Source organism: Pongo abelii, chromosome 10, assembly GCF_028885655.2.
Source record: "Pongo abelii isolate AG06213 chromosome 10, NHGRI_mPonAbe1-v2.0_pri, whole genome shotgun sequence".
Classification (NCBI taxonomy): domain Eukaryota; kingdom Metazoa; phylum Chordata; class Mammalia; order Primates; family Hominidae; genus Pongo; species Pongo abelii.
Window position 1 is genome coordinate 11,764,493 of NC_071995.2, and position 13,845 is coordinate 11,778,337.

At 36.4% G+C, this 13,845-nt stretch overlaps 2 protein-coding genes across 7 annotated transcripts in view; one reads left to right on the forward strand and one right to left on the reverse strand.

The window, feature by feature from the left end:
- Positions 1-13,845, forward strand: part of SMIM10L1 (small integral membrane protein 10 like 1) — a 282,294-nt gene that overhangs the window by 11,238 nt on the left and 257,211 nt on the right. For all 6 annotated transcript variants that reach the window (XR_010135719.1, XM_054526822.2, XM_024256937.3 and 3 more), the window contains exon 2: positions 7,985-8,025. Coding sequence is in view for 5 of the 6 variants with exons in the window: in XM_054526822.2 (XP_054382797.1) it covers positions 7,985-8,025 (41 nt within the window). In the remaining variant the exon portion in view is untranslated. The remainder of the gene's footprint in view (positions 1-7,984; positions 8,026-13,845) is intronic.
- TAS2R42 (taste 2 receptor member 42) lies at positions 3,602-5,144 on the reverse strand. Its single transcript, XM_002822935.4, has one exon. It carries the CDS (start codon positions 4,622-4,624, stop codon positions 3,602-3,604), a length of 1,023 nt encoding a protein of 340 aa, XP_002822981.2. The 5' UTR covers positions 4,625-5,144.

Genomic DNA, 13,845 nt, shown 5'->3' on the forward strand with positions numbered 1-13,845 from the left:
AAATGCTCTGCAAGTCATATAAAGGCTAATTGAGAAGAAGACTCCATTGATAGGCATGGTTTAGCTGTGACAAACACCGAAACAAGTCAGTCAGGAGATAGTGATTAAGAACATCTGAGTTTGAAGAAACTAAAAATAAAAGATTCAATAACAAGTATAAAAACCACAAGTCCCATATACTATGAGTTGTATTCAAAGTCCAAGTTAGTAATCACAATTTTTTAAATCTACATAATTAATCTATGTCCTACTCTAGATAAAATATCATCCAGTGTCTAGAATGAAAGAAAAACGACCATGCAAATATGCAAACACTCCCTAAAATAACTATTGGGTAATAGGCTTAGTACCTGGGTGACAAAATAATCTGTACAACAAACTCCCATGACACGAGTTTACTTGTATAACAAACCTGCACATTTACCCCTGAAACTAAAATAAGAGTTTTTTTTTTTTTTTTTAAAAAAAAACCTCCCTTAAAGCATGACTCTGGCTCAGAGAAGATGCTGTCTAATCAAGATGTTGCTAGAAAAAGCCACCTACTAAGACCTAGCAGATAAATCACCCGAGACAGTGAGGAAATTGGTGCTCCTCTTTCTTGGAAATCAGTATAGGTATGGGTTTCTACCTGATGTATACATTCAGTACGGTTTAAGAAAACATGCCTTGGTATACTTGATTTGTGTCTTATTTGCCTTCAGAACTAGAGCTATGGGTTGGAGATAAGCCAATTTCAGCAGTAGAAACAGGTTATTTGTTCCTGTCCTATAAATTGCCCGACTGTATGCATTGAAATAACCACAATGATTACACCCAGAATCTTGAAATGAACGTTTATTTGACAAGTGAGATGAGTGGGAGTCTGTAAAAATGAGTGATAATCTCCCTCTTTCCCCAACAGCTGGGTCCCGGGGTAGGTCATAATCCCATCAGTCTTTCTTCTCCATGTTGCATGTGGCAGTGCATGTGTTGGGAATGGCTCTTGGATTGTGGCTTGGTGGCTGCTAAATTCCCACAAAGGCCTTGTTTGGGAGAAAGTGGAGGTGCAGAGCTTGCTCTCATTTGCCATTCAAATATGCAGATTACTGGCCAGGCACAGTGGCTCAATGCCTGTAATCCCAATACTTTGAGAGGCCGAGGTGGGTGGATCACCTGAGGTCAGGAGTTCGAGACCAGCCTGGCTAACATGGTGAAACCCCGTCTCTACTAAAAATACAGAAATTAGCCAGGCATGGTAGCATACACCACCTGTAATCCCAGCTACTCAGGAAGCTGAAGCAGGAGAATCACTTGAACCTGGGAGGTGGAGGTTGCTGTGAGCCAAGATCGCCCCACTGTACTCCAGCCTGGATGACAGAGCAAGACTCTGTCTCAAAAAAAAAAAAAAAAACAGATTACAATACATCAATTGCAATAACAAGAATATGTCCCGGGCTGCTGTTACTACATTTTTGTTTTGCTTCTATTGTGAAGAATGGGGCCCTGTTCCTTGTAGTCCCATCTCCCTGGGGTTGCTGCCTACTAAGTGTTAGACATGTATTGCTCTTAATTAGACATGTATTCATTTACCACTAAGGTTGCTCATGAGTTGGATCAACTGCTTACCAAAGAAAAGTTTACTGACACAAAAATATAAATAGTATTTTGTGTTATCTTGTAAAGAATACAAGGTTAAGTCACTTATATAAAAGAATATCTTTAAAATAAACTCAGTATCTAAATCTAAAATATATTCAGCTTGATTTGCACATTACCTTTTATCAAGGCAAGAAAATTATACTTATAATCTTTGACAAAATGCTAAATTAGTGATCAAAATAACATATGTACATTTTATTTCGTAAAATGCAAATTACTAAAAAAAAGTTGTATTATCATTAAAACTATCATCAACATCATTGTTATTAATACATGATACCATATAGCCCAGATGTACTTACAATTTCATTTTATGCATATGTGGAGGGGGAAGTATTAATAATTCTAACATCATTTCCGGCTCCAGGGCACAGCTGTGGAGTCATGCCCTCACCTATAGCTTCATCAAGATTAATTTACAAGCATGTATTTATCAGTATTTAATAGCACATTTTTGTTTCTGTAATCTAGCACAATATAAAGAATATATCAAAAGTAAATTCTAAAAGGAATTTTGTTGTTAAAAAATTTCACTATACAGCTTCTGTACAGTGTTTTAATCTGTGCCATCATATTCAAAATTTTTTAGTAAATTTTCCCACCCTTAACCTTATTTACAATCTGTAGTTTGTTACCTTATCTAATCTTAGATTATCACAGTCAAAGCAGCACTATGTATATATATGCTTGTCTAAAATTTACAATAAGCCTGCAACATTCTGTAAACAACATCACTTTGCTTTCTGTGCCTTGCTGGTTAACATTGTTTCTATTTTTTCCTCTAAGAAATCCAGTGATCAGATTGCAACAAAATGCATGTCACATAAATAAACACAAACACAATCATCCTCAGAATGTAATTATGATCTTTTTGTAGTAGCAATATGAGTATAATTGTGAATTAAGACATAAACCTCTATAATTTTAGTTCTGTTACATAACACGGTAGAAATATTGGTTTCTGCCTCTCTGAAAATGTATATTGCATGTACTAGAATTTAGCAAAATTAGCAAGTGCCTAGAAACATCAAAATGTTTATTATTTGGGGTTTAAAATTGACATCAGCATTAAATCATGTGTTTCCAGTTTCCATTTAAAGATTATTTTATTTCACGCTACAAATCTTCCTTTTCTCACATAATCATCGTATTTCCTTGTTATCAACAAGACTTCTAATAACAAAAATATACCACTTTTTTTCATTTAAAAAAAATGCTTGGGGCCGGGCACAGTGTCTCATGCCTGTAATCCCAGCACTTTGGGAGGCCAAGGCGGGTGGATCACCTGAGGTCAGGAATTCGAGACCAGCCTGACCAATATGGTGAAACCCCGTCTCTACTAAAAATACAAAAATTAGCCGTGTGTGGTGGTGTGTGCCTATAGTCACAGCTACTCGGGAGGCTGAGATAGGAGAGTTGCTTGAACCCAGGAGGTGGAGGTGGCAGTGAGCCAAGATCACACCACTGCACTCCAGCCTGGGTGACAGAGCGAGATTCCATTAAAAAAAAAAAAAAAGAAAAAAAAAAAAAGCTTGGCTTTGAAGCTATGAGGCTATCTTTTTCCTGCTGTGACTTTAGTTTTTAATTAGATTTTCTATCCACATTGTATATATCTTTTACCCATTCAAGTTTATAATCTATCTTGCTTTTAAAGACTCACACACCTTTTTCTCCACAAGTTGCAATTACCTGTCATTTGCATATAAAATTAAATAATTTAGATTTTTTTGAAATAATATGTGAGGCTAAAATATTGCTTGCCAATGCTCCAAACAAAAATGATTACTTTTAAAATGGTATCGACTGGCAATGTGTGAATTACCATCAAAAGCAACCTGGTAGGATTTCATTTATGTTCCAAAATATTTAGAGAAACCCAGTAGAAAAAAAAAAAAAAGTGGAAGTGATCCCTAAGTTCATCCTCGTTGAGTTATTCTCTTAGAAAAGCTTCCGGAAAGTCTGTCTACAAAGGTAAAGGGTTTGATGTTTTTGTATAGTTTCTGAGATGCGACAGTAGCCTCACAGCTGTCTGTCGCAGCTTGCTGTTTCCCAGAATGAGAATAAATGAGTGGCACGAGGGAAAGGCATTTAAGGCTAACATGACAAACTTTATGTACTTGTTGTTCCACGACATAAAAAATATCCAATTGGCCACTTGTAAGGAAAAAAAATGAACTATGAAGAGGAAAAGGAAAGACATCACCATTTTCATGGCCCTCCTATGGGCCTCTGTGCTGGAGTCTCTAGAGCCCAAGGAACTGAGCTTCAAATTTCTAGTATGTCTCACCAAGGACAGAAATAAAAAAAGCAATGAGGTCAGGGACAGAGAAAAGGGGATAAAACTGGTCAAGCTAAGAAGAGTTTTTAAAATAGAGAGTTTATCATAGAGTGTTTTACTTTCATCGAAATATAAAGTCAGATTACTTTTATCTATTATATTGAGTGAGATATCAATAAATAATTTTAGCACTAAACTGTCAAAAATCAGTAAGAACAAAGACAATGTACAAAGCATAACAATCATTCCGTTCATCCTCCACCTCAGCCAGAGGAAAAGGGAGTGGGGGAAGTGGGCTATCTTAAAGAAATAGAAAATGCTTAGGCAGGTGGCAAGCCAGGTTGTCAAGTGATTAGTCATGTGCCAAAGCAAAATAACAAGTTTTCCTAGTCTATATGTGGTATATAAATGTGAAGCAAGTCCCACTAGAAATGAATCAAACAGTATCACCAACAGTTGTCCAATTGTGGAGATAGCCAAGCAGGTGAGGATGAAGTCAGCTGAGAAGACCTTTTGGTTCTTGATCCCTTCGGAGCAGTTTACCAGGCCAATGAACACATTCCCCAGCAGGCCGTTGATGAATTCCACTATTGCCAGAATCAGAAAGATTTTATCCAATTCAGTGGGCATTTCTAGAGACAAAAAATCCAAGTTTTTAATACTTTGTATCATTAATAAATTTACAATCAAACCATTGCAGAAGAGCATTCATTTCTGATACTTATCTTCATTGCTTTTATTGCACTTCCAGTCTTGATCAGAACCTTCTGCTGTTGGATACAGTGTCATATACTTAAGGAAGTCTTTGCCTATTTTTACTATAATTCTGATCTTAATCCCAAAAGATCTACTAAGCGATGCAGTCTCACATACCTTCACGGAAGTGTTTTCATTTATTTGAAAGAGCTACTGAATTCTAAACCAAACAGTTTCTGTGTCCATTTATCATTGGCATGGGCTGAAACTTTCCACTTGTGGTAATGATTAAAAGGATAAAGTCAAGTATGTTAACATGCAAATATAGACTAGATCCCCCCCTTTCTCTGATTTGTACATTTCTGCTTACCTGAAATACTACACCACTTGGATCCAAATATCTTTATTGTTTTTCAGAGGAAGCTGTAGATATAATCTAATTTGTTATTATTCAACGAATATATTTTATTAGTGCCTGCTATGTTTCTGACCTTATGCAAATGCAATATATTTACCACCAAAAAGCATTAAGAAGTCTATAAAATGGTGAAAACAGGAAAAAAACAATGGGACAGAATCAAGAATAAAATGTACTATTAAAGCAGAAAAGGGAACTACAAACACTACTGTTGGGGAGAAAACGGAGGTGACATTTGCCTTGGATCTGGAAAATACTTAGAATTTCATGAGGAAACTCAAGTCATATTTTGAACTGATTGAGTAATATCCAAAAGACACTGAAACCCAAACTACTTTTTTGAAATTAAAGTCCTACTGATATTTCGGTCTAAATGTTGCTCAGGTATCTTATAGTAACTTATTCAAAATTAAACATAGTTTTGCTCTTTACCTTGGTTTTATATATGTTCTATTTTTTTTTTTTTTTTTGGCCAGAGATATATTGCTACCAATTTAGGCTTAATAGACAGGTAGAAAATTGTTTTAGATGAAATAAGGAAAGAGGAAACAAAAGTATTTGTTCTACAATGTAGGAACAATTATTTTGACAAAAACCCCTAATGCATCATAATTGAACTCAAAGTTACAGATTATGTGTCTTGGTTTATGGTCAGCAAACAGATATTCTATTACTAGAAATTAGTGTTCAAGTGTTGCCAGACAAAAATTAACCCAAAAAATGAATGAAATAATTTTTAAAACTTGGACCTTTTTAATGTTGCTGTCATACTCCTCAATTAAATTCTATTAATTAACATTTAAAAGTGTATATTTTAAGAATGATGTTGTATAAAGAAATACTGGTAAGTTATTTCCTATGAACAAAATTATTTTCATTTAGCACAGATATTTAAAATTATAGTAAGACAGGAGGAGAAAAAGTAAGCAAGAAAGGAAGGAAAGAAAGAAGAGAGGGAGGGAAGAAAGGATGAGAAAGAGGAAAGGAAGAGAGAGACAAAGAAAGAAAAAGGAAGGAGTTTCTGAGACAAAGGCTGAATGAAAATGAAGAAATGTAGCAATATCTTAGGAAGAAGAATGATGGCTTTGGCCAAGTTAGTGTCTAGAGATGGAAAGAAATATATGGCTATGAGAAACATTTAAGGGAAAGAATCAATAGTCTGTGTGATGGATTTGGAGGCTAGAAAAAGGAGGAGGATTCTGCAATGACATTTAAGCTCTCCTTTCACTCCTGGATGCATGTGGTACTGTGATCTGAGGGAATCACTGGAGGAAGAATAGGTTTAGAAGCCAAAAAATAGGAGAAAGAAGAAAAGTTGGAAGATGAGTTCTGTTTTGAACATTTTGGAGTATCTGTAAAGTCATCCAAGTGGAAAGTTGGAGTAGGCACTTTGATATTTGTGACTGCAGCTCAGAAAAGAAATTTGGACCACATGGGGAGGTTTGGAGAACATCAACACATATTTGATTTTATTAGAGGTGAGGCGCTCCAAGGGCCCTGAGGAACACTAGACGATAAAGAAACCAAAGGAAAAATTAAGAAGCCATCAGAAGGAAGAGGAAAACCAAGAGACTAGGATTTCAAAGCTACTAAGAGCAAGGAGTGTTACAAGGAGGGTAATCAGTACTTCATGATATTAATGAAAAGTCACTTACTAGATTGAGGACCAAGGAACTACCTAGTTAACTTAGCAAGAGCAGCTCAACTGATGACAAAGCAAACTACCACGGATTAAAGAGTCAATGAGACCCCAATAATGAAGTATTAGAAAACCAGTTAATGTAATTCAATACATTAACAGATTAAAAGAGAAACATTCAGAAAAAAATTTGATACAATTCTGCATCTGTTCACAAATATTCTTAGCAAACTGGGAATCAAATGAAATACTCTATTTCCTGATGAAAAGTATTAAAAAAAAAACCTAGAGCAAATGTTATAGCTGTCGATGATACACTGAAATCCTTCTCCCTGAGTTTAGGACCAAGTCAGTGATAACCATCTTACTAGGTCTATTTTTTTTAAGGTTTCTATTGATCAATGTAAGGCAAGAAAAATACATTTTAAGAAATTATAGGCTGGACATGATGGCTCACCCCTGTAATCCCAGCACACTGGGAGGCCAAGGCAGGAGGATCACTTGAGCCCAGGAGTTCAAGATTAGCCTGGGCAACATAGTTAAAAATTAGCTGAGCTAATTTTTAATCTGCAAAAATCTGCAGACATCTTTTGCATTTCTTCATACCATCAACAGTTTAAGTCTGAAAATACCTGAGCTTTTATGCCCACATAATTAGCTTATAATTAATACATATTGACTATAATCAAACATTCCAGAGTTTTAAAAAATTTAAACCATTATCACACTTTTTTTCTCATTTTAGGTATTATTTGAGAACATTAAGTTCTCTGACTGTGTCATTGGATATATTCAGTTTCCCTGCTTGGTATCTTAATTATAGACTGTCTTCCAGTCTAAAGTAACTACTTCTAATATCGTATCAGCCATCCCCTCTCTCCATGAAGACCAGCCCTGCTCCTTTCACCTAGTCCAGTCACTCAATATTTTTTCTTTTTCAAAACCTATGGGCTGTACTTTTCCAAATGGGGTGATGGGTAACAAGAGAGTTTCTCCTTCACTATTATGCAAACACAGACCGATATTGTTACTCTTTTTGCATTTTCTTTGCCTAATGAATTTCCATTTGTATCTTTAGCTGTGGAAGATCTAGAGGAAGAATTTACAGATCGTAAATATTAAAATTCAATCTAAAAGTCTCTTCATCAAAGTATGTGAGAAAAATATTGGTCAGAATCTTGTTCAGAATAGGAGGAAGAGGATCTGTGGCATGCCTTATAGTCTTTCAATGGGCAGAGTAGTGGTTTGACCACTTACAAATTTACAAATGTGGATTGTACCATACTGTAGCCCTTATTCTCTGTTTTGTCCACAGGTACCAGGGGAATCTATACCTGAAGCATTACTGGAGTCAAGGTATAAAACATTTATGTTCTCTTATCTAATAAGTCTAAGAACTGAACTGCAAAGGATTTTATTTAGCCAGAACTTGCACTTCATATGTTAATGTAAAGGATGTTGGTACTAATTATAACGGTTCTTGCCAATGTGAGGATAGTAACTGATATGCTATTTATGTCCACTTGTTCAACTATATCTCTTTTGAAATACCTGAATGATTTTAGAAATGAACCAAGAAATTAGTTGAGAAGAAACCAAATAATATCTAAGGGAGAAATCATATACAACTTTAGGGATTATCTTAGTCTGCTTGTGCTGCCATAACAGACTATCACAAACTGGGTAATTTATAAAGAAAAGAAATTGATTTCTCACAGTTTGGGAGGATGGGAAGTTCAATATCAATGTGTTAGCCTCTGGCAGAGGCCTTCTTGCTGCATCATCCCATGGCAGAACGTCAGAGAGGGAGACAGAGACAGAGTTAAACTCATGCTTTTAAAAGAAATCAACTCACGTGATAAACCCACTCCTGTGATAACAGCATGGATCCATCCATGAGGGTAATGCCCTCATGACCTAACACCTTTTAAAGGTCCCACCTCCCAATACCTCCAGGTCTCCAACAAGTGAACTTTGTGGGACACATTCAAATCATAGCATTTCACCCCCGGGCCCCCAAATGTATGTCCTTCACACATGCAAAATTCATTTCCTCCCTTCCAGTAGCCCCCACATTGTAACTCATTTCAGCACCAACTTAAAAGTCCAAACTCCAGTGTCTTATCCAAGTCAGATATGGATAAGACTCAAGGCACAATTCATCCTGAGGCAAATTCTCCAGCCATGAGCCTGTGGAATCAAAACAAGTTACCTACTTCTGAAATTCAGTGGTGGGACAGGTATGTGAAAGACATTTCCATTCCTGGGAAAAATAGGCAAGAAAAGAGGGGCAATTGGCCTTAAGTAAGTCCAAAACCCAGCAGGGCAAACCATATTAAATCCTAAGGGTTGAGAATAATCTTTGACTCCATGTCCCAACTTCTAGACCCACTGGGTCAGGGATTGGGCCCCCAGTTCCCCAGGCAGCCTCACCTCCACAGCTTTGCTTGTCTCAGTTCACTCCTGAGCAGCTCTCACAGGTTGGAGTTTTGTGCCTGTAGATCTCCCAGACTGGTGTTGTGAGGCAGGACAGGGCAGTGAATGCTGAGGTCTTTCAGGCACCTCTCTGGAAGCCTTGCCCTTAAGGTCCTAACTTGCCTAACTCCTGGTCCTAACTCCATGATCTCAGAAATATCTTCCAGGTCATTCTCCCATTGTCTTATGAATAGAACTTGGCTTCCTTCTAGCCAGATTAATCTTTTCAGCAAATGACCACTTGGCCAAACCCTTCTTTTTCTCTCTCAAACATGCTTTTTTATTCTTTATATGGCCAGGCTGACAGTTCTCCAAATTTTTTTATTAGTCTTCACTTTTCATTATACATTCCATCTTTAAATCATTTCTCTCTCCTCAACATTTTACTATATGTGCTTGAAAGAAGCCATGGAACCCACTGAATGCTTTGCTGCTGAGATGTCTCTTCCATCAGATATCCTAGTTCACCTCTCTTAAATTCTGCCTCCCATAAAGCCATAGGGCATGAACAGAATTCTGCCAAGTTTTTTTGCCACTTCATAACAAGGATGATCCTTACTCCAGTTTCCAATAAGACATTTATCTTTTCCACCTAAGACCTCATCAGAATGGTGTTTACTCTACCTATATGTCTACCAACATTCTCATCAGGACCAAAAAAAGTAATCTCTAAGAAGTTTCAGACTTTCCCTACAGCTATCCTCTCCTGAGACCTCAGTGGAATCACTCTTAATGCAAAATTTATGTCAATCTAGGCTTTTTCTAGCCTGCTCCTCCCATACCAATTTCCTGTCTTAGCCTGCTTTGTGCTGCTGTAACAAAATACCACAAACTGGGAAAATTATAAAGAAAGAAATTTATTTCTCAATTCTGGAGTCTGGAAAGTCCAATATAACGGTGCCAGCATGTGGTAAAGGATTTCTTACTGTGTCATCTTATGGGAGAAGGGCAAAAAGAGAGAGAGAGAATGAGAATGGGGCTTAGCTTGTCCTTTTATAAGGAATCAGCTCCTGTAGTAACAAACCTACTACTCAATAATTGTGTTAAGCCATTTATGAGGGTTGTGCCTTCATGACCTAAACACTTCTTAAAGTTTCCACCTCCAAAAACCTCCACACTGGGGATCAAGCTTCTATCACCTGAACTTTGGGGGACATATTCAAACCATAGCAGCCATGTATTTTACTAATTATAAAAAACAATAGTAACAACAGCAATAATAAAAGGTATCATTTCTAGAACTCTTACTATATGCCTGGCTCTGGATAAAATGATTGACTTGCATTTGTGCATACATTAACTTAAGAAAATGCATGACAACCAGCGAGCATATGAAAAGAAGCTCAATATCCCTGATCATTCAAGAAAAATTAATCAAAACCACAATGAGATATCATCGCACACCAGTCAGAATGACTATTATTAAAAAGTCAAAAAATAACAAATGCCAGTGAGGTTGTGGAGAAAAAGAAGTGCTTATACACTGTTGGTGGGAATGTACAGTAGTTCAGCCATTGTGGAAGACAGTGTGTCAGTTCCTCAAAGATCTAAAGACAAAACTACCATTCGATCCAGCAATCCCATTACAGGGTATATGCCCAGAGGAATATAAATCATTCTATCATAAAGACACATACATGCAAATGTTCATTGCAGTACTGTTCATAATAGCAAAGACATGGAATCAACCCAAATGCCCATCAATGATAGACTGGTAAGGAAAATGTGGTACATATACACCATGAAATACTATGCAGCTGTAAAAAAGAATAAGATCATGTCCTTTTCAGGGATATGGATGGAGCTGGAGGCCATTATCTTTAGCAAACTAACACAAAAACTGAAAACCAAATACTGCCTGTTCTCATTTAGAAGTGGGAGCTAAATTATGAGAACACATGGACTCATAGAGGGGAACACCACACACTGAGGCCTCTTGGAGGGTGGAGGGTGGGAGGATGAAGAGGATCAGAAAAATAACTATTAGGTACTAGGCTTAATTCCTGGGTGATGAAATAATCTGTACAACAAACCCCCACAACACAAGCTTACTTATGAAACAAACCTGTGTTTGTATCCCTGAACTTAAAACATGATTTCTGGGTGTGTCTGTGATGCTGTCTGAAAGAGATTAGCATTTAAATTGGTTGACTGAGAAAAGAAGATCATCCTCAACAATGTAGGTGGGCTTCCATTCATCTCTGGCCCCACTGCTGGGTCTGAGGACCATTCTTGGGACAGATGTAATTTAAAGCTGACATAGTGTTAAATGGTTGCATGAGAACCAGGTCTTGAGTACTTTGGACTCAGATCTTCATCATCTCTCGTGGGAGCATAGTAGAGCTAGATATCAGAGTTCCATTCTACTGATTTTTTTTTTTAACATCAATCATGTTATATCTAGTGAACATGGCTCCTTCCACCTCCATCTGCTTCTGTTCATGAGAACCAAACTAACTTTTCTCTGGTCTCTCTCTAAGGGTATGTGTTAGGGTGTGAGGGCAAGCGATTGTCTCCATTGATTTATTTCTTGTTATTTCATAGGCATAAGGAAGGGGGATCTAATTACTATTGGCTCAAGGAGCCATATTTAAGAAAGCAAACATTTGTTTTCTAAGTGAGTCATACAACTTGCACATAGTTAATTTTAGTTAATTTTTTAAAAATTGAGGCAACTCATACCTATTATTGAAATCCAACTATTTTCAATGAATACCAAGGTACTGTAGAAGAAACTTCCAGTTATATAGGATAATATCTGCTTTACTTTTTCTCATCCTAACAAGTTTTGATAATTATAAATGAAATTTAAATTCTGTTTTACTGTGAATCAAGAGTATAAAATTCTACTCTGGGCCTAGGTGATAAACAAAAGCTTTATTAGCACTTATTTGGAAAATTCAGATAGGGTAAGGTCTCTTTAAAATAATATTGGCATCTGTTATTGAGCACTCAGCATGTGCAAAGCACAGTGCCAGGCATTTTTATACATTATGCCATTTAACTAGCACAACAAAACTTCGAAGTGGTGGCATTATAGCCATTTAGAAAATTTAAAAGTTTTCAGTCCTTTAATTAAACATAAGAGTTTTGTAAGGGCTACAATGTGAAAGAATGAAGCTAATAATTGTATGCTGTTGTCATCTGAAATGCAACTGGACACTGTCACTAATTTTCTTATATATATCCACTCTTCCGTGATTTATTTGCTGTGTGTATGAATGTAATATGGCCCAGAAAAGAACCATGGCTCTGTTTTTATCTAAATTTCCTTTTCTTTTCTTTATATATTTTGAGAAATACATTTTTATTTGACTATTTAAAAATGAATCATCATTTTTCAGAAGCTAAAATACACAGATGGGTACAAACATCTGTGAGATGTTTTGAGATAGGGTCTTGCCCTGTCACCAAGGCTGGAGTGCAGTGGCACAACCATGGCTCCCTCCAGCCTCAACCGCCTGGGCTCAAACAATCCTCCTCCTCCTGAGTACCTAGGATTTTAGGTACGCACCACCATGCCCAGCTATTTTCTTCTGTGTTTTGTAGAGACAGGGTCTTGCTTTGTTGCCTAGACTGGTCTCAAAGTCCTGATCTCAAACAATCCTCCCGCCTCAGCCTCCTAAAGTGCTGGGATTACAGGCATAAGCCACTATGCGCAGCTAACTAGATGGATTTTTATATCAAATTTGGAGAGTATATTTGGTATGATTTGCCTTAATATATAGACACATATTTTGCAAATATCCATATGACTGTTCATGGCACTTGTTCATTTACTTGTTTGTCTGATATTAAAACTTTCAGTCTTCTGTTATTTTTGTGTGCTTGTATGTGATACTTATATCCCTATCTCTTTTTTTGTTGTTATAAATAGTTTATCGTTGGATTTGACTTTTTCATACAAATCCAGCTACAGACCACTTATGGGAGAGATTTAATGGAATTAAACCATTTGTAGTACTGATTAGTACATTTGATCTTATGATTGATATCTTATTTTTGTCTTTTCTTGTTTATTTTGCTTTCGATTTATTTTCTTTCCTGACTTTTGCTGAGTTGACCAAGACTTTATACTGCCTTTTCTTGTCACTCCAGTGGTTAAAAAAAAAAGTTCTTACCCGTATTTCTAATCTACTAGTAGTTACCATTAAAGTGTTTATAAAGTGAATTAAATTCATAATTTTCAGTAAACGTAGCAAATTTAACAAGATCGATTATAATACTCCTGCTTCAAAAGGACCCCATTTATTATAAAATTATTTTCTCCCTGAGCTCTTCCTAGCTCTTTGATTTTGTTGAAAACATCTAGAATTTACTTCCGAACTACTGCTGATGGTTCTTTACATTATTAGTCATATAATTCATTTACTTGTATTTTTAAATAAAATTCAAAGCCACATAAACAAAAATTGTTTAAACAAGTAAAAGTTTTCTGGTTTGAGTGTTCAATCACCACTGCTGCTTATTAGCCATGCTGTGCCTTTTATTGATTGTTTTATCTTGACTTGGCTCTATTTTTCTCAGGAAAGATGCAAGTGTAGCGGTATTTCTGAGCCGTGGCATTGTCCATAAATGACTTGTTTTTACCCTCACACTTGAATGATAGAATGGCTGAACATATAAGATTTACACTTGTTTCTCTTCAGAGATCTGTGAATACTATTTTATTACCTTCTAGCTGGAGAAAGGAAACCTTTG